This window comes from Bos javanicus, chromosome 4, assembly GCF_032452875.1.
Source record: "Bos javanicus breed banteng chromosome 4, ARS-OSU_banteng_1.0, whole genome shotgun sequence".
Classification (NCBI taxonomy): Eukaryota; Metazoa; Chordata; class Mammalia; order Artiodactyla; family Bovidae; genus Bos; species Bos javanicus.
The window spans coordinates 71,580,861-71,602,319 of NC_083871.1; the positions used below are offsets into that span (position 1 = coordinate 71,580,861).

At 41.5% G+C, this 21,459-nt stretch overlaps 1 protein-coding gene across 3 annotated transcripts in view; it reads left to right on the plus strand.

Annotated features, from left to right (window-relative positions):
- The window catches only part of OSBPL3 (oxysterol binding protein like 3), a 199,532-nt gene that overhangs the window by 88,848 nt on the left and 89,225 nt on the right, over positions 1–21,459 (plus strand). For all 3 annotated transcript variants that reach the window (XM_061414324.1, XM_061414326.1, XM_061414325.1), the window contains one exon: positions 8,965–9,204. In XM_061414324.1, coding sequence (XP_061270308.1) covers positions 9,112–9,204 — 93 coding nt within the window. In that variant the 5' untranslated portion in view covers positions 8,965–9,111. The remainder of the gene's footprint in view (positions 1–8,964; positions 9,205–21,459) is intronic.

Below are 21,459 nucleotides of genomic sequence, written 5' to 3' on the forward strand. Positions count from 1 at the left end.
GTGTAATCAGAGTTGGATATCTGTGATTATGAAGATCAGATAAGAAGTGGCTGATGTGAATGTGACCGTTTTGGGGAAGAAAAGATTTGCTGGGTGGGGAGTGGAAGTGATGGTAGTTCCAGTGCATGTTATGGTGATAGAACTGGTTCATCGTGCTCTCTTTAGTGATGGAGTGCAGATGGAGGACCCATGTGTCCTAGTGAGACAAAGTTCAACTCTAAGTGAAAAGGCATTTTTAACAAAAAGTAACCTGAGGTGCCCTGTTTCTGTTATGGGAAATGGTCAAGAAGAAATGATCTAGCAACGTTACTGAGAGAATTCTCGCTTTGCGTGAAAAGTTGGGCAGAATTCACTCTTAGGTTCCAGGATTCTGTATAGTGACTGACTAGTATTTTGAGGCTTTTCATTCTTTTTATTCAATGGTGGAAGATAAATGGTTTGAACAAAACTTAAACCTGGTGTCACTGTCAAGGTTTTTGTCTCATGGAAGCTGCCACACTCCAAATCTGTGTTCCCATGCATTTCTATTGCTGGATTGAGACCTGCGCAATAACATGTTCCTCTCTGAAGAAGTGGAACACAAAGGGCGGAAAATGTGCTTTTCATGGATTGGGAGGGGGAGGAAATGGATATTCTGTTTTAATGTGACAAAGTAAGCATTTGAATCTTTAGACCTCTAGACCCCTGTCCTCCCAGCAGGTCTAGGATAGAGAAAATACAAGGACAGAAGGTTTGTGGAGGGGCTGTCTGCCATTAGGGTAGAGCGGGTGGCAGCTCCTTTGCCTCTGAGCCGCAGGACTCATCCTCCAGGGACAGTCAGATGTCAGCCTCCCTGCATCAATCCAGCCATCCAGAGTCCAGATAGTTAACACAGATTGGCCAGCATCGCACACAGAAAGCCAGGGCCAGCTGTCCAAGGGCATTGTGGTTAGAACTAGCTTCTGGAAAGCTCTGATCATTTTGGAGCTTACAGTCAAATAATGAAAGCCCTACTTTTGATCATATAACATTTTGGGGAATCAAGATGTTTCAGAAGGTATCATTTCCAAAAAGATGCATATCCAGGATTTGAATAATTTTCTTTTACCAATGAAGACCAGAAATGGACCTTCCATTATACATATTTTGGTGTTACTTCAGTGCATAATTTATGCATATATTTGTCAGCTGAAATACAAACATACAACATGAAAGCTGTGAGTTCTAGTTTTATTTGAGGGCTTACTGAGGGCTGTAGCTTGAGAGACAGCCTCTCAGATTGCCCTGAAGACTGCTTCGAAGAAGTTGGGAGAATAGCTCAGTAGGTATATGATTTGGGAGAAGGGGTACATGCAGTCAAGCACACATCTTGGCAGGGGGTTGCTGCCAGTCATGAGGAACAAATATCTTAGTTAATGGTTTTAGTACTTTTCTAAGTATGGAAAGATGCAAGAAACTGCTTGCATAAAATTTCTTCTGAAAATATCTAGCTATCTAAAGGCCTGTTCTGCCAGTTTTCGCAGAGCACAAAGTGCCTCATTCCTGATTCCACCCCGAAATCCTTTCATGGTATGTTGAAGGTCAGTGACTGCAGTGGCTAATCCTTGAACTGGGTGGTAAAGGACCTTCTTTAGTTGGCATATCTTACTGGGAAATTTTAAATTAACTGAAACTGTATGCCATCTGGTCTTCATAGGAGTTGTTTCCAAGGCTGGAAGCAAACCCTGTGTTTTTCAAGCAAAACATGACCAAATGTGTGAGTGCAGACCCTCAGGTCTAATAGGTCCAATAAATGGCTCTGTTATATGCTGCCATTCCAGATCTACAAGTTTAGTTGCTTTTGGGGGCAGCCAGTGGTGATGAACTATGTGGCTTTAATCTTTCTGCATGTATGGCTTGTCCCAAAGTAAGCATGCTGCTTTGACGGTTAAAAAATCTGTTCACACTTGTGTTACAGATTTGGGGAAATGTTAATATATTGAGAGACAAAAATGTTTCAACATTCTGTAGAGTACTTATTTGTTTTTGGTTGCAAGAGGAGTATAGGATTGTATCTTTGGTGCATATGACACTTCCAGGAAGTCAAGTAAGGAGGATATGAAACTAGCTTCTGTTAAGTGTCTATTGGATTCAGGGCAGGTCTCATTTTCTCATTTAATCCTCACAGTTCTCTGTCTCCTACATAAAGAAACCCTGAAGATCAGAGAGGTTAATACATTGATCAAGGTGAACAGAGTTTGTAATAAGGGAGCACCAATTTAAACCCAAGTCTAGCTCCTTTCAAGGCACGTAACTCTTTACAAAAAATTTTATTTTAATTGAAGTGCTTCCCAGGTGGTACAGTGATAAAGAAACTGCCTGCCAATCCAAGAGACACAAGAGATGCCGGTTTGTGCCCTGGGTCAGGAAGATCTCCTGGGGTACAAAATAGCAACCTACTCCAGTTTTCTTGCCTGGAAAATTCCATAGATAGAGAAGCCTGGGGGGCTACAGTCCATGGGGTTGCAAAGAGTCAGACATGACTGAGCACACACACATAGTTGATTTATAAGGTTGTGTTAATTTCCGCTGTACAGCAAATTGACTCAGTTATATACATATATGCATTCTTTTTTATATTCTTTTCACTATGGTTTATCCCAGGATATTGAATATAGTTCCCATCCATTCTGTACGTAATAGTTTGCATCTATAAACCCCAAACTCCCAGTCAATCTCTCCTCCATCCCCTTGGCAACCACAACTCTGTTCTCTATGTCTGTGAGTCTCTTTCTGTTTCACAGGTAGGTTCAGTGAACATGAGTTTGAGCAAGCTCTGGGAGATGGTGAAGGACAGGGAAGCCTGGCGTGCTGCAGTCCATGGGGTTGCAAAGAGTTGGACACGACTGAGTGACTGAACAAGGAAATCATTTGTGCCATATTTTAGATTCTACATATAAGTGATACATGGTATTTGTCTTTTTCTTTCTGACTTCACTTAGTATGATAATCTCTAGTTGCATCCTCGTTGCTGCAAATGGCATTGTTTCATTCTTTTATGGATGAGTAGTATTCTTTTGTGTGTGTCGTTGTCTTTATTCATCCATCTCTTGGTGGACATTTAGGTTATTTCCATGTCTTGCTATTGTGAATAATGCTGCTATGAACATAGGGGTACATGTATCTTTTTAAATTATGTTTTTGTGTAGATATATGCCCAGGAGTGGGGTTTCCAGATTATATGGTAATTTTATCTTTTAGTTTTCTTAGGGACCTCCATACTGTTTTCCATAATAGCTGCACCATACTGACAGGCTACAGACCATAGCGTTGCAAAGAGTTGGACATGACTGACGCAACTTAGACTGTACCAACTTACATTGCCACAAGCAGTGCATGAAGGTTCCCTTTTCTCCACATCCTTACTGACTTTTGTTATTTGTGTTCTTTTTGATGATAGCCATTCTGACAGTTGTGAGGTGATGCCTCATTTTAGTTTTGATTTGCATTTCTCTAATAATTAGTGATATTGATCATCTTTTCATGAAGGCACATAGGTCTTGATGTGAATCTCTTCTTTGTGTCTTTTCCCAAACTGTACATTCTTTTCTTAGTGAACATTTCTAAAATAGGTCTTAAAATAGCCTTTGTTGCCAAATTGCTCGACAGTGCTTTGGTCTTTTATTCTTCCCCTTTCTTGGTAGAAATAGGAGTTCTCTCTTCCCTAATTGAGCCTTGAGACGGCATATGTCTGCACCTCTTATGCCCAGTGGACTTGTAATCAGAGCTCCATTTTCTCTTGGACCTGCCCCTGCTGCTTATCCAGACGGGTGGCAGTGGTGAGAGAGGATCCAAGCTCATCTCAGAGGCCCAAAGGAGCATTTTTGAATTGACGTAAATGCATTGAGCTTCTTATCCCTATTGGATTTGGCTACTAGGTGATTTGTTGAAATGAGAGTGAGTCTCAGAGTGAGTTCTGTTGCACAACAAACACTTGTATTAGCCAGAAGGCACAAGAGCCGTCATATTTCCTGTTCTGGCAAGCTCAGGAGGTCCCAGCTCTCTGTCCCTGAGGTATGTTGACAAGTACCTGCAGGAGCAGAAGAACCAGCTCCCCACCAGGCAGATCAAGGGCCAGAGGGTGCAGAAACCTTGTGGGGAGGCTGCATATGCTCCATTTCTTGATCCAGGTGGTGGTTATGTCAGTATTTGCAAATATAAAATGTGAGCTCTCAGGGTTGTCTGTGCACTTAAGATTTGTTCACTTTACTATATATAAGTTGACTCAGTGAATATTAAGGGGGAAATATTGTCCTAAGGTTGTTCTCAGTCTATGAGCAAGGAAACTCTTGTATTTTTTTTCAAACCAATGATCTTGAGTTAGAGGTTGTCCATGGGGGATCAAAAGCACCAGTGTTTTTCATGTGTACCTGCCTCTTCAAGACTTACACCACTGGATCTGTGGCCTGGCCGCTGGCCAGTGTCTGTCTCCCTACAGGGCTTTCTCTTTGCCCTTTTACTTAGCTAGTTGGAGTAGATGACACCAGACTTTCATGTGACTCCCCTTTGTCGAGGTCCTCTGTGTAAGGACTCTCATTGAGGTCTTTCCTCTGGTGACCCACCTCCGCGCCCTCCCCCCTGCCCCAGCCAACCCCAGGCCAGCCTGCAGGGTCCCATTAGTTGGAGGCAATAGCTGCCTCATTCCATGCAACCAGCTTACTCCTCTGGTACCTTAGTCTGGGGCTACTACTGCCTTCATTCTTTATTCTGCCCTGATTTAAACATATCCTTTCCCCAGAATTTGACTTCTTTTGACCTTTAAGTTGCCCCTGGTAATTTTGACTGAATTTCTGATGAGGTTAGACAGGAAGGTGCTGGGGGATGAAACATCTATTTCCTTAGGCATCATCTCAAACTCACCCAGGGGTGGATGTGGGCAGGGTTGTGGATGCCCACTTTTTCTTTTACCCAGAAGAGGAGGAGGAGGAGGCAGGGGTGGGCCCACAGCAGATGGTACCTTCAGAGGTCTTTACTCAAAGTTCCAACTTCAATGAGTATGGGATTTAGCTTACTCACAGCTCTGGCCTTAGTTGCTGTTGCCTGCAAGGTGAAGTTTGACAGGGTTAAAAGATAAAGATGACTCTTTTAATCAGATGCCTCTACTCTAGGACAGGATTATGGTGTTTCTGATTTGGCACAGTTTCAGAATTTTGACTCTTGCTTTATGGCCTAAGTGCTCTTTTCTATCCCTCTGCACATGTCACACTTCACCTTGTCCCGTGCTCTCACTGTTGGCATCTCAGCCTTGAAACAGAACAAAACAAAACAAACACACACACAAAAGTGGAATCCCTTTGTTGGCATTTCTCATCCACTGTGAGACCGGTTGTCATGGCAATGGCTGCCCCCACAGACATTTCATCATTTGGGGTTCCCATCAGGTTTTTCTTTTTCTTTCGTTCTTAAATAGCAACAGCGAACACTGCTTTTAAACACACTGTTGATATATCTTAACAGCCTCTCTTCTCATTTTTAACTGGGCTGCATTTGCTTCTAACTTTAGGTACAATTAGTCATGCCCCATAAGTAAAGCTAACTTCCCAGGAGGCTGGTGTTGGTTTGCTTTTAGTCTTATTTATTGTTGGGATTCGATATATGATGAATACATAGATTTGTAGGGAAACTCTATAAAAGCAACATGGGAATTGAGTTCTATGACTTATAGCTACCTTTATTTTATTTTCTGAGATTTTGATGTTTTTCTTTGTTGTCTTGGTTTTATTTTATGACCTTGGCATACTCATTATTTTAGAAGTGTTAGTGAAAGGAATAGTAGACTTGAGTATTTAACAATTAACCAGAAGTTTGATATAATATTTAACTAGCTTGTTCCTGGACAGCTATATAATTCTTTATTATTTACTAAGAACCAAATAAATTAGATTAAAAAAATTTTCAATTATTGTTAACATGCTTGGGAAAGTTGTAGAAGTTTTTTGAACTTAGTGTGTTAAATAAAAGTCTGAAGGCAAAACCTAAACATGTTAGTCATCCTTAACTCAGGGCTGTGGATGAAGGCAGTGGTTCCCCTCTAAAGAGCTGAAGGGTTGGCCAGGGGCAGTACAGCCAACCACTTGTAAATGTAACCAAAGGAGGCTGGCACCAAACCCAGGTTCAACTGCTCCCTGCTCAAAAGGCCAGAACTCAAGAGACAAGAGTTGGTGGAAAAGGAAAAATTGCTTTATTCAGGAGGCCAGCAACCTGGGAAGATGGTGGACTAATGTCCTAAGACCATCTCCAAGTTGCCAGTTGGGAGACAAAGGTTTTAAAGACAGTGAGAGTGAGGGGGCTGCGGGGTGTGTGATCAGCTTTTGCACAGTCCTCATACTGATTGGCATCAAGGTGAAGTTTCAAACATCACCAGTCTTCTAGTTTCAACCCAGTCGGGGGTCTCCATGCTTGTGGTCAGCAGTTTTCATCTGGTGGGGTCCTGATTTCAGCAAAAACAGGTTTGAGTCCTTTATATCTTTTATGGAACTGGGAGTTCAGTGACTCTGCTGGTTTATGGTCTAAATTGTTACCAGTTTCCTGGCCCCAAAGCCATTCTTTGTTTCTACATCATCACATTTCCTAATCATTAACTCTTGAGCCAGCCTTTTGAGACTCAGGGGAGACCTAGGAAACTAAAGCTTTCCTATAAACAAGAGGCAGGCGGAGGACGTGGGGATGGGGATTGGTGACGTAACAGTCTCAGAAACTTGGTCTGTCCTGCGAAGGCTCCACAGGCTCCTGCCTTGTTTCTTTGATACTCTTCAATCCTGAGGAGGAACAGTGTGAAACAAGAAAGGGAATAAAGTTTTGGATAGGGAGATTAATCACCAGTTCAGCATGGAACTCAGTTTCAGGGGACTCGGTTTCATAAAGGGGTCTGTGCGTCTGTCCTGTCCATCCCCTTCCCCACCAGAGATACCCGCCACCTTGGAGATCGGTGCTGTGGAAAAGATGGAGCGTTGCCTCTTCAGAGCTGGCTTCTGATGCGCTCCCTCCTGAGTCTTCCTAGCTTAGCTCCTCAGTTCTCTTAGGTCCCAGAGATGGGGCAATAGCTGTTCTCACCAGCCCTGGCTACCCAGGCATGCTCATTTCCAGCACCAAGGTTATAGGCCCGGCATCTAGCCTGGATTCAGTCACTTGCCAGCTGTGTGGTTGGTCAAGTGACCTAACTTCTTAGGAACTTGGCTTTTTCCCCTGTAAAACACAGATCATACCCATCCCATCAGACTTGGATGAAATGAGACACTGTGTGGGGAACCCATATTAAAGTGCTTGGCCGTAAGTAGTACGGACTCACCAGATGACCACTGCTTTAGTTTTGTGCTTAGCTGCTCAGTTGCGCCCACCAGGCTCCTCTGTCCAGGAATCAAACTGGGGTCTCCTGCATTGCAGGTGAATTCTTTACCAGCTGAGCTACCAGGGAAGCCCTTACTAATATACTAATAGATGATATGGAAAATTCTGCTTTCCCCATGGTTTTTGTTACACCATGTTGTAGTTTTTTTAGATGTCTCCAGAAACCTTTGGTAGAACAAATTCCCCAACCACATCCCCTGAAAAAAATAGAAAGGGATTTTTAAAAATTGTAGTAAAATATACATAACATGAAATTAACTTTTTAACCATTTTCAAGTATATAATTCAGTGACATTTAGTACTTTCACAATATACTGGTTCCAGAACATTTTAATCACCATTAAAGGAAACCCTGTAGCTGAACTCTATTCCTCAAATCCCCCAGCCCCTGACAACCACTAATTGGCTTTCTGTCTCTATGGATTTGCCTGCTTTGGATGTTTCATATAAATAGAAACATAATATGTGGGGTATTTTTTATGTCTGGCTGTTTCATTTAGCATAATGTTTTAGGGTTCATTTATGTTATAGCTTGTGTCAGTACTTCATTCCTTTTAATTACTGAATAAATAATTCCATTGTGTGATTATACTGTTTTAGTCTGTTTGGGCTGTTCTAACAAAATGTCACAGACTGGATGGCATATAAGCAATAGAAATTTATTCCTCACAGGACTAGAGGCTGGAAGTCCAAGATGAGGATGTCAGTATGGTCAGAGTACCCTCTTTGGGTGGCAGGCTTATCATGGTAGCCTCACATGGTGGAAGGGGCTGGGGACTTCTGGGGTCTCTTTCATAAGGGCAGTAATTCCATTCATGAGGGCTCTTCCCTCAGGACCTAACACTTCCCCAAACCCCTACCTTCTAATACAATCTCATTGGGCATTAGGATTTCAACATATGAATTTGGATGGTGGGGTTGGGGGGCGGCACAAACATCTAGACCCCTATCATTTACAGTATGTAATTTATTCGTTTATCAGTTGATGGACATTTGGGTTATTTTTGCCTTTGGCTATTGTGAGTAAACAGCATTGCTGTGAACCTTCTTGCACAAGTTTTTGTTAGAATACTTTTTTTTAATTCTTTTGGTATATAAATAGGAGTATGTGCTGAATCGTAGGATAATTCTATGTTTAACTTCTAAAAATCTGCCAGACTGTTGTCAACTGCAGCTGCACCATTTTGAATTTCTAGCAGGAATACCTGGAGGTTCCAGTTTCTTCCAACACTTGTTATTTTTCAGGTTTTTTATTTATCATCATGGGTATGAAGTGGTATCTCACTGTGATTTGGGATTTTTTTATGGTACAGATTTTCTATGTGTCTGGACTCAGATTTTCTGCTAGTGTTCTTAAGCCTGTCATATTGCAAAGCTACATGAAAACCCACATACATGAAAAACCACCACCATAATTTTCAATAAGAGATAGGTATAAAGCATCTTTTTCTTCCCAGCCCCTGATGTGACTAACCATCATGGATCGTAATGGATCTGTAATCTGTAGTGTAGATAAACCACTTTCAGACATTCAGTGGCTAATTATAGATGATGTCTGATGCCTGGACCTTTTTGTTAATTCTTTTATTTTGGTTTTAGGGATTTCTTCTAGGGCATCCAAAATGCTTTTAAAACATATTGGATAAAAGCTGAGCCACCTGCCTGTCTGGGACTTCCATACTCCCTGCTCCACTGTCTTCTGATGGCATTCTAACTACACTGAGGCCAAGTGACACGCTATTCAGGATGAGTGATGAGAAGAGCCTTGCGGTATCCCAAAAATTGGTCTCACCTTCAAGGAGCACAAGCAGCTGCTCTTCCAAGCAAGGAAGTCGACAGGTAAAGTTTAATGGAAATTTCAAGAGCAAATTTAAATCAAGAAGTTTGCAGATTAAAATGTGTACATTTACTTGGGAACTCCTACTTCTCATTTTAAGAACATTTGCTTTTAGTCATATCTTAGTTATCTGAGAGGAGTAAATTTTAGAAAATTTTCATAATGCAGCTTGAGAGTCTGAAAATTTGTATTTGGCTCTTTGCATTATTTTATTCAATTGTTGCCACTGTCTTCCAACACAGATATTGATATTCCTGTTTTCTCTGTAAGGAAGCTGAGTCAGACCAACCAAGTTATTCTGCCTGAGGACACACAGGATTGTCTATTAAGTGGCAGAAACAAGAAACCAGAGCTCATTCTGTTTGACTTCAGAGCCCACACTTTCTTTATACCCCGCTAACCAAAACAAAAAAGCAAACAATCACTTTTCCAGTAATTATAACATCCTCCTGCCCTCCTTTCCTTCCTTTTACCAAACCTTTTATGACTGCTTCCAGCCACAGAATGCCCCCTTATAACTTGGAGTCTCACCTGCTTCACTTCTCTAATGGGCAAGGGAAGCAAGTCAACAGAGAAGTGGTCAAAAGGAATTAAGTAGGAAGAAGTGAAACAAAGGACTGAATAATTAACTCCTAAATAACTGTCAGCTAATTATATGTTGTTCCTTGGTTTCCTTTCTTAAAAAATCCCTGTTGGCAGAATTTGCTGGTTTTAGATCCGTGGCAGTAAATGCACATTAATCATTATAATTCTTTCACCTTCAGTTAAGTAGAGAGTGGGCTGTCCAAAAGCTGTGGGTTTAAAGCAAAGTGGTCTCAGAGCCTTTTCAATGTCTGCAGGCTGTTCTGGCCTTGCTTTTCCTCCATGGGACACACTGACCTAAATTGACCCTGAGTCCTTGATTCCAGATTTGGAAGCAACAGTCAAGCAACCACCCACCTCCGCACATCCACACATTTATGACACCTCATCACGGGTCTTTCCATTCCAACACTGCCTCGGACAGGGAGCTTGTCACCTCTCAATACTGCTTTGTAGTAATAGAACCTATAATTCCAGACAAATGAGATTTTGCCATAGGGGCATTTGAGGAGTTCTCCAAGGTCTCCCCTGAGAGGTTAGGAAGAATAATTTTTTCACCCATTACTGTCATCACCTGCTTCTGGGGTTAAAAACAAATGACGAAAATTACTCCTTGTCTAATGCATCATGTGCTGTGCTGTGCTATGCTTAGTCGCTCAGTTGTGTTCAACTCTTTGTGACCCTGTGGACTGTAGCCCTCCAGGCTCCTCTGTCCATGGGATTCTCCAGGCAAGAATACTGGAGTGGCTTGCCATGCCCTCCTCCAGAATACATCATGGCTCCCTAGGAATTCTAGTTTCGTGAGGGTGGCTAATCTCACCCTCTTTGTCAACTTTTCATGAGAGTGTTTCTTTCCGTCAGCCGCAACTCTGGTTGGGATTAAAGCAAAGTGTATTATTTTCCCCCAATGATTTGCACTTAGTAGCATCTATTCCAGAGAAGGCAATGGCACCCCACTCCAGTACTCTTGCCTGGAAAATCCCATGGATGGAGGAGCCCAGAAGGCTGCAGTCCATGGTGTCACTGAGGGTCAGACACGACTGAGCGACTTTCACTTTTCACTTTCATGCATTGGAGAAGGAAATGGCAACCCACTCCAGTGTTCTTGCCTGGAGAATCCCAGGGACGGGACATCCTGGTGGGCTGCCATCTATGGGGTCGCACAGAGTCGGACACGACTGAAGCGACTCAGCAGCAGTAGCATCTATTCCTGTGTCCTCCTCGGATGAAGGGATAGCATGTGATTCATTCAAGCAGCCAGTGCTTATATATAACAGCATAGCAGTTGGAGCAGGAAAATGAAATTCTAGGACTGAATACCACAGAAACATGTTTTTGATGTGTTACTGGAAACGGATTGATTTGGTTTTTCACAGAGCTTTTATTTTTGAGTTCCAACATAAAGAGTAAGAAGAATATGCGTAATGCCTCACCGTTTTTTCTGACTTAGAATGAGTTGATCATTCAGCCATTCATTCATCAAATGGTCATCGTGTATATTTAGGATCTCTCAATTTAATGTGCATGTTATTTTGCTTTATAAATATCAATACTTATACTTTTGCTCTGTGGCAGAGAAGATGGAGAATTTAATAAGTTTATTCCAACTCTGGATCTTCCCTGGTGGCTTAGCGGTAAAGAATCCACCTGCACCGCAGGAGATACAGGTTCAATTCCTGGGTCAGGAAGATCCCCTGGAGGAGGGAGTGGCAACCCACTCCAGTATTCTTGCCCGAAAAAAATCCCACAGACTGAGGAGGCTTGCAGGCTGCAGTCTATGAGGTTGCAAAGAGTCAGACATGACTGAAGCAACTGAGCGTGGTAGCACGGCAAAGCATTCCAACTTTAACCTGAATCTAGTTATGGTGGTGGTGGTGGTGTAGTTGCTAAGTTGTGTTCGACTCTTGCGACCCCATGGACTATAGCCCGCCAGGTTCCTCTGTCCATGGGATTCTCCAGGAAGAGTACTGGAGTGGGTCGCCATTTCCTTCTCCAAAATCTAGTTATAAAGCCATGTTTATTTTTTAGGAATCTTTTCTTATTATGTCCATTTTTCCATCCTTCTGTCAAAATGAGTGTTCTGTTATAGGATTGGCTCAGCTTTTCCCTCTGTGTTGTTCACCTTGGCAATTCACGTCCATTTCTCCATCACACACTATCCCACTATTGTCTTTTAGTCTCTGAGCATGCTGCAGAAATGCAGGGACCATGGAAGTTCTTACTTCAGGACTCTTAGGGAACACAGCCTTATCCAGGGCTCTTTCAGATTCTAAACATAATGATCACACTGTGTTTCCAATCTCTGGATAGTTTAAGTTCAACATTTAAAACTTTAAGATTTATATATAATAAGAAATTATATTTGAGGAATTTTAAAATACAGCCAATGAAGATAACCTGTGTAACAACCTACTTGTTTTTAAAGCTCCAGATTAAAGTCATTTTTAGGTTCTGTTCATTCCATCTGGAGGAGATAAGTCAGATGTTAAATTTACTGGCCATCTTCGTTAGTGCTAGTGTTTCTTATGTACTTTGGAATTACAGTTTAGGGTGTGATTTTGCACTTGCTTTCCCCTTATCCTTCTCTCTGTACTCATCCTGCCCTAGCTCAGAATTTCCTATTACCTACTTCCTATCTCTGATGATCCCAGACCAGAGTAAAATCTGTTTGTAGCTGGGACCTCTGTTCACATCAGCTACAACTATCTAAGAACCACCACCAGGCCAGCACGCAGTACGGTCAGGTCCTGGTGCTGAGGCTGTCTGCCTCCTGCCATCTCCCTGGATAGGCAGATTATAAAGTCTTTCATCATGGTGTACGGCTTCCCCCTCCACATTCTCTGATTTCCAGCAGTAAGCTAGCTCAGGTCTCAGGCTTTTTCTGGGGATATTTTTAGCTTTATGAGCACACAGGAGTAGATAGAACTCCTGGACATCTCTGTCTGCAGTATTCTTTGCATTTCTATTTTGTGTCTTACCCATGAGATAATTAACCTTTCTTTTTTTTTTTTTTTTAAATCACACAGACATACCAAAGGGAAAAAACCCTACATTTTTATATCTTTGTATATTTTTCATGTTTGGAGCTCATATGGTGACAGGGAAGCGGCATTAAATGTATAAACTTTCAGTACAGCCTTGGCTGAAAGACTTGGTCTTCTAGAGTCATTTTCATATAAATTCTCATCCACCATCACCAGGTGACATTAGGTCTCTATATGCCAGCCACCCGGCGCTCTTTCAGTTTCTCCTACTGAATTTGCCCTTGTCCGTGTTTCTTGAACTGAACTTGAACTTGTTTTTCCTCTCCAAGAACCTCCTCACATAAAATCTCAAGGAGCCCTCATTTATGTGTGGATACTCTCCTTTCTAAATATCTGTTAGAGGAGTTTGCTTCCTTAAAGGATAAAATGATGAGATCTGGGTGTTAAATGTGATCTGTGTTTTTCACTTCTACAAACTGAATCTAAGATGTAGTATACAAATTACAGCCTTGAAAACCCAAGCAAAAGGGTACTGTGATCTTTTAACTTGAATAATAGGACTTTTGAAATTTCATATGCAGAATGCCTCGTTTTGTCAGTGGGAACAGTCCATAAATATAATTTTATCGAGATAATTTTAGGAAGTTATGCCTAGTGATTAGAACTTGAACACTCCAATCTTGGTTCCACTTGATATTTGTTTCTGCAACCTTAGATTCTCTAAAACTTCAGCTTTCTCATCAATGAAATGGGAATAATCGTTCTTTTCTCATAGGATTATTGTGAGGATTAGAACTAAAGCATTTAATCTAGGGTTAGATTCATAGTAGGTGATGAATTCATATTAACATTTATTTTTATTATAGTTGACATTACTTTGAATTTCATTCCTATTTGTAGAAAACCTAAAATTTCATAGTGAAGAGTTCTACTTTGTGTCCCAGAAACTTTTGCAGCTATCATACATGTGCCTACCCAAACCTCTGTAGTATTGTGCAGAAGTCCACAGAAGTATACAATGTGTATATGAATGTGTACTTTTTAAATGTATCTTATTTTATACACATTAACAAAGTACTTTTAGAGAAGAATGTAATAGAATTTAAAATATATGAGCTACATTTGATATATTGAACATCTGTACCTAAAACCTGTACCTAAAAACAAGAGAAAACCTGTACCTAAAACAAGAGAAACCAGGAATTAAATTCTGACTCCATTCTCTTTTGCTCGGCCTTGTCCTTGCACGGGTGTGTGTTTTTCACTTTTCCCCATGCCAACACCTAGCTATTGGTAGTTGCTACTCAGAGCTTTGTGTTTGGAAGTATTCTGCAGTTGAGTCTGGGTTCAGTGGGAGAGAATGCCCTGTGTTCAGCTATGGCTGTGGGCACAGGCAGGGTGAACGGTAGCGTGGGTGCCACATTTTCACCCCTTAGTGATATTAGCAGGTTGAAATCAAGAGATGACTGCTACAGTCTTTATATTCTGCCATTGGAGGAACTTCTGGCAAGTGAGGTTCACCTCAGTTCTCCATCTATTAAATGGAGACAAAACTCACCTCCCATTTCCTCTTTAGGGATGAGAGAGAATATTTAGTATTTTCACTGGCTAAAAGCCAGTGAAACTCACTGGAGAAAGGTCCTCTGTAAATTTTAGAAACAATTATTAATGAGCTCCCTTTACTTTGGCCAATTACAGACCCAGAACTGAAATACTCTCGTTTTAAGGACCCTGATACTCTGCACAAGAAGTGGATCTTTTTGAAGTAGACCATCTTTCAGATATAGCATCTTAACTCAATAGGAATCTATTCTCCTTGCAGGAAATCCCCAACTAAAGGAACTCAGCTTATACAAAGAATAGATTATTGATCCCTTCTGACTGTTGTCTTCATACCCCATTCCTTGTAGTGTTCAAAGTCAGTCTTTGCTTCACTGTTTTCTTCTCATCCCAGACTTTGGCTCAGCTCTCCCCTTTAGCTAGACTGATTCATGTGAAACTGTTCTACCTTTTAGAATTTTGTGATTTTTCTTGAATCATTTATTGCTTTATCTCTTTAAAAATAATTTTTATAAAATTAATACTTTATGCTCACTGTATGTAATTTCCAACATACATGCAATGTATGTGAATTGCAGTACTTTAAAGTGGCTGTTTGATAGGTCAAAGTGAAGCTGGGAATGACCGTTGATGATGGAGGTCATTGGTGACATTGCCAAGAGGTTTCCTTGGAGTGGGGGGTGTGAAAGGCTGGTTCAAGTCCGTTCATGAGAAAATAGGAACAGAGAAAGAGGGTACCCCAGTTCTGTCAGGCCTACAGATAGGAGTTGAGAAAAGCCTTTACAAATGTTCTGTTTGGGAACCTTCAGTTTGGCTAATGCCATGCTTAATGGCAACCCACTCCAGTGTTCTTGCCTGGAGAATCCCAGGGACGGGAGCCTTGTGGGCTGCCATCTATGGGGTCGCACAGAGTCGGACACGACTGAAGTGACTTAGCAGCAGCAGCAGCATGCTTAACACAGTCCTGTTCTCTCCTCTCCTTTGGTTAATTCACTGGTTGAATGAGTATATGGTTCTTTGAGTCCTGGGTCTTATTTACACATCTTTTGAGTTCTTATGGCACAAGCACAGGACTTTGTACATAGCAACTGCAAATTATTGGGCTGAATTTACTGAACACCAGCAGCAAATATCCCTGTCTCAAGGGCAGGTTGGAATGTATGGCCAGGACACGTGGGGAACAGAAGCAAAAAATTACACATTCCCAAGCTCCCTCCTTCCAGTGACAGATATCTAACAAGGATTTCAAAAAAATGAACAAAGACCTCTGTGTTGAGTGAGTTTTCCTTTTTTTATGCCAAGTGATGAAATCTCTAAATGTTTTCTCCGAACAACTTGCTCTATTGGAAAGTATGGAACAGAAGACTGTCTTTGTTGAAACTGACTTGCGTTCACATTGGCTCTGCTTTTTGCTAGCTGGATGACCTTGCCGTGTAATAGAAAACCTCTGAGCCTTGATTTTTTTCAGCTGTGATATATAGGTAATTTTGCTTCCTTTTGAGATCTAAGTGAAATAATAAATACGAAGTACCTAAGCTAGCACATGCTACACATTTGATAATGGTGGATTAAATGAGTGGATAAGCTTGTGGTTACTAGGTAGAAAGACTGCAATTCACAAAGCTCTGTACATATATTAAGGGATGTCTAAGTGGGAGAGAGAATTGCTATTTTGAAACTTGTAAAAGATGAGTAATTTCCTCTTGTCTTTTTCCCACTGCCGCCTTACATTTCCTTCCTAGAACTTTGAAAGTAGCACATTTCAGAAGCCAGATTGTACTAGAGTTGAATGAATAGGTTTTTTTCCTCTTTCTTTCTCCTTTATTTATTTATTTTTTGGGTCTTTTTTGAAAGAGTTCTATATGCCCTAAGTTTTATTTCTTCCTTATCCATTGAGAACCTATTATTAAAAGACCATGAGCAGGGGATGTGAAGCTATTAAAGACAGGACAGCTGAACAGACCACTACAAACGAGAAATCGCAGACTGTGAATTAAAGACAACATAGCTTCCGTTATTTTTCTTTTTAACGCGTTGTAGCATTTGCTGTGTAAGAAATCAGGAAATGACTCCTTCCAAAATAATTAACAAATACTTCACTCATTATTGCAGGAGATTTGAAATGGAGGGGTGTATTGCTACATAAATCTCCATACAATTATGCAATTTATTCTTGTTGCCCTCTTGTCCCTGGGGTAAACTGAAGTGGAACTTTGAGCTCTCCCAGGGTCACCTGATGAGGATTTATTTATGCAGGCTCTTAGATTATGCTGCACTCAAGGGAGCCCATACTGGCTGGGCTTGGTGCCAGAACCCTTAAAACATTGAATGGGAGTTGAATGGGAGAGAATTTGCCAAGAAGAATGAATTAAAGCTATAATGTTCAGGTGTTTGTAATTTCAGCTATCTGGGTACTGAAAATATGTAGTCCCATTTATTTCTTTTAATTCATATTGTCTTTAGATGCTGAAATTTACCTGCTGTCTTTTGTAAGTATAGACTGAATAAATACCACAAGAAAGACTCCTCAAGGAAGAGTGGCTTGGGAGTGGCATGATTGCATCACATTGTTCTGTGATGGTCACAGAAAATAAGAGGCAATGAGCATGAAGTTGCTTGAGAGCAAATAGCCTGAGTTTAAATCATGGACTGTTTGTAAGCTGTTTGACCTTGGGCAAGGTCCTTGACCCCTCTGTATCTAGGTTTCTTATAAGGCTGTGCCAGTTGTTTAAGTTAGAAGAGAGTCTGCACATAGTAAGTGCTATGTAAGTGTTAGATACAGATTCACCTTCCAGAAGCAGGAGTTCCAGGAGCCCTCAAGCAGTACTGCCACAGCAACTGCTTCCCTGTCTCATCCTTTGAGCTCTGAGGCAAACAATCTGGCTTCTGTCTAGGCTGCTCTGAGAAGAAGAATCAGCCAGGGACTCTAGAAGTTAATAAGCAACTGATGGCATCATTTGAGCTCACAACATCCTTTCCTACTCTCCTTTGGAGTCTCAAAACAATCCAGTGAGGTCTGTATTTTTCTACACTTCAGAGAGAAAATATGGCCCAATTAATTGCTGATTTAGAATTGTACAGCTAATAAGTGGTAGAGGGTCAGGCAACTATGTATTTAAAGAACACTGGGTTTGTTTTGATGCTACAAGGCTTCTTTAGAAGTTAATTCCAGTTCCTTGTGTCCTGTGTACAAATGATTGTTGTTTAAACAAACCTCCAGAAGCCAAAACCTCTGTACATGTAGTGGCAAGAATAACACGGATGCGGGAAGCAATCAAAAGGATCCTCCAGGTCTGTTTGTCTAGAGCTGTTATTTTTCTGGTGGTTCCAACAGAGAAAAATAATTATCTGTACAGTTCCGTCTTAGTTTTTTGGAATCCCGCCTTCCCACCTTCTGAGCATTTTACTTTTCCTTATAGCCTAGGCTTTGGTCATACCATGGTTGTGACATTATGCACTGAAAATAGGAAAGGCAAAGATATAAGACTCAGTTCTCTATATTTCTACCCTAAGTCCTGTAAAGAAAAAGCAAACTTGATATAGGAAGAAATGAAAACTTTGGCTAAAATGATGTATTTAAATAATCAGGATTTCCTTGTCACTTTGCATGTCTACATATGCCAGTTAGCTGCCTTCCATGCTCTGAAGAGCACAAGAAACCGAACTATTCAAACACTTCTGGAGGTTGCTGAACCATGCAAACTGATCTGCGATTCTAGAGTAGCAGAGCAAATGTATTTTGGTGGGTTTTAGAAACATGAGTTTGGTAAAAACCACAAGGGGAACCTTAAGAGAATCGATGTGTTTATTCACAATTGGCCCTGGTCATAGTGCAAGTTACAGGAAGGCAGAACCTGCCTCAGATGCTTTTGCTGAGAGCACAGCTTACTAGTTTTGCAGTTACTGAGCTTATCTCTGAGAGCTATAGAGGCAAATGTGACACAAACTGACTCAACCGTTTTTTTTTTCCCCCAGAGAAGGGAAAGTCTGAGTCTATGATGCTATTAAAATACTAAAGGTCCAGAAATAAGCATGTAATAAATAGGACAGAGGCAAGATAGGAGATTTCCTTGGAATAATCTTGGATCTCTCTATGGTCCCACATACCCTGGCCCTACCATCAAGTCCAGCTTGTCTCCCTCTGTACCTCTACCTAAGCTCCCACCACAACCGAAATCACCTCTCTATTCCTACCCCAGATGAGTCACTTTCCTGGCAATCTCTAGCAGAGTGGTCCCTCGTGCCCTGTGTAATAGGCTAAATTGTCTCTCCCCCTTCCCCAAATTTATATATCTACATCCCAGTCCTTGGAACCTGTCAGTGTTATCTTATTTGGTAAAAGACATAACTTAAGAATCTTGAGATGAGCATCCTGGCTTAATGACCCAAATTCAATGACCAGTGTCCTCATAGGAAACACACAGAGAAGACAGGCGTGTAGGGGCAGGTGTTATGAAGATGGAGGCAGAGATTGGAGTGATGGGGCTACCAGTCAAGGAATTCTGATTCTTCTGGAGACTGGAAGAGTCAGGAAACACTCTTACAATGTTTGTATCTGTGTCTCCCCACTCCCCTGCCCTCAATTCGTATGTTGAAACCCTAACTCTCAACAGGATGGCACTTTGAAGTGGGGGGTAATTTTTGGGGGGGTAATTAGGCTTAGATGAGGTGATGGTGGTAATTAGGCTTAGATGAGGGTGGTGCCTTCATGCTGGGATTAATACCATTATGAGAAAGGAAAGAGAAAGAAAAGAAAGCAGAGCTTCTTGCCATGGGAGCAGACAGAAGAAGGCAGCTGTCTCCAGGACAGGGAGCGGGCTCTCACAGGAACCGACTCTGCTGGCCCCTTGACCTGGGCGCCCCTCGCAGTCTGTGGTATTTTGTTACAGTTGCTCATGTTAAGACACACATTCTCCACAGAGCCTCTGGAGGGAGCACAGCCCTGCTAACACCTTCATTTTGGACTTCCAGCCTCCAGAACTGTGAGAGGATAAATTTCTGTTGTTTTAAGACACACAGGTTGTGGTACATTGTCAGGGTAGTCTCAGAAACCCTGCTTCTCACTCTTTGTCAGTGTTTTCTTCGTGTTCCAGCTCAAGTCATTCCACTCAGGTGGATCCAGCCCCACGTGAGATCGTGCCTGCCTGGGAACAGGAGTCTGTAGCGGGTTTATGTATGTCTCCCATTTGGCTTTTATTTACAAGGCTTCGACCTTGTGGTGTTTCTTCATTTTTAATGTCTGTTAACTTTTTGGAGGCCAGCGCTTGGTTTCACATTTTTGCATCTTAGTACCTGGTGCTAACCTTAGACCTTTGAGACTCCCCTGTTAAAAAGAAGCTCAGTTGTAAGTAGAATATAACCTACTTAACAAAAAGGCCGTTCCTTCTTTGATTCATAAGGCTCTCCGGGATCTTAACCTGATGCCAGGTTCTCATGATGAGAGTTGGTTATTTATATACAACAGTGAAAGGAAGTTCCTAATGATTTGGATCAAGGATAAGGATGTTTCTTGTGCTAAACATATGCCACCTTCTCCTATGATTTTTAAATCATGTATGCATTAATTAGTCAGAATGTACTTCTACTTTGATTAATTTCAATTAGCTCTGAAAAAAATCGCTTTGGTTGAGCTGGAAGAGAAAACACAGTTATCAGCTAGTGCCATCCAGCAATGGAGTGAGTTTTCTGAAGGAGCGTGGTTGCCCTGTCTTTAGAATACAGAAGTGTTCTATCTGAGTACAAAGCGTCTGTGTTTCTCTCCAGGGCTCAGACATCAAAGTGGAGATCTCTTTGCTAAGTCCAAAAAAGTATGATTTTTAAAAAAATTAAAGATTAAAGGTAAAATATTGAACAGTGCTAGGAGGTGTTTCAAATAAAAACCACGCAGAAGTCTTCCCACCTTTGTGCCTCTGGTCCAGCCCCACTCACAGAAGGGTCCCTATTAGAGATTTTCCCTGGTATCACATGTCCTCATGGTGAGCTCCCGCAGCATCTCCTACACTAGACTGACTGCCACTATGCAAACAAGCTCATTCCTCAGAAGGGGTAGAGAAAAGGTAACGAGTCAGTCAGTGGGCTGAGTTCTGGTCCTCATTTTTGTGGTCCTGAGAAGATCATTTCTCTTAGATTCCTCATCTCTAAAATGAGACCCGGCTAGATAACTTCCACATTTCTCCTTTAAACTCGGGGGTTTAAAAATATTTCATGACTCTATAGGGAATAACAAATCATTACTGTACTCCCTGGAAAAAAACTCAGCAGAGACTCTTGAGTCCCGTGGGTGGACAGAGTTGTCCTGTCATCTTGGTCAACACACATGGGGGCTAAGTGCTGGAATGCGCTGTCAGAGACATACTCTGCTTGGGAAGAAAGTAGTGCTGAGGTTAGGGGAAGCAGTGGCCTCGGATGATCTCTAATACACTTGTAGGTCATCTTGTCCAGAGTGGATCTGAGCAGAGAAGCTCTGTGTGTGGTCGAATCCCTCGGTAGCACCTCTGCCAGCCTTTGATGAAACTCCTCAGTGACTGAGGAATTTATTCTTTCATAGCCCTTGTTTCCATTATTTTTCATAGCACTATGAGATAATCAGACAGTCATCCTTTATGCAGAGCTGGAATCCAGGGCCTTATAATTCTTACCAAAGGTCCTGGTTTTACACTCAGAACCTATCAAGTCAAATCTCAGTTCTTCAAGTTGGGTATAAATCAATCCAACCTCGCAAGATTGTGCAAAGATTAAGCACAGTAATGCACATACGGTAGTTTAGCACACTTCCTGACAGATAATAAATAGTAACATTATTAATGTTAACTACTGTACTTGCTTCATTGGTTTGGTTAACATATTAATATCTACCATGGAGCACTTTTCCCTTCAATTTTATTGAGACATAATTGACATACAGCACTGTGTAAGTGTGCTGGTCTAGAGTATGAGAGTGGACCTGTCATGCAACAGCAGCAACAGCCTCGCCTGTGCAAGTGCAGAAGGTCAGGCCTGGATCCAGCTCTGCAAACCTGAACTCTTATGTTTCGACAAGGTTTTCGGTGATTGGTATACTTGCTATAGTTGAGAAGCACTGCATTAGATCACATACCCCCACCTGACCTCCCAACTCTGTTCTTTTAATTA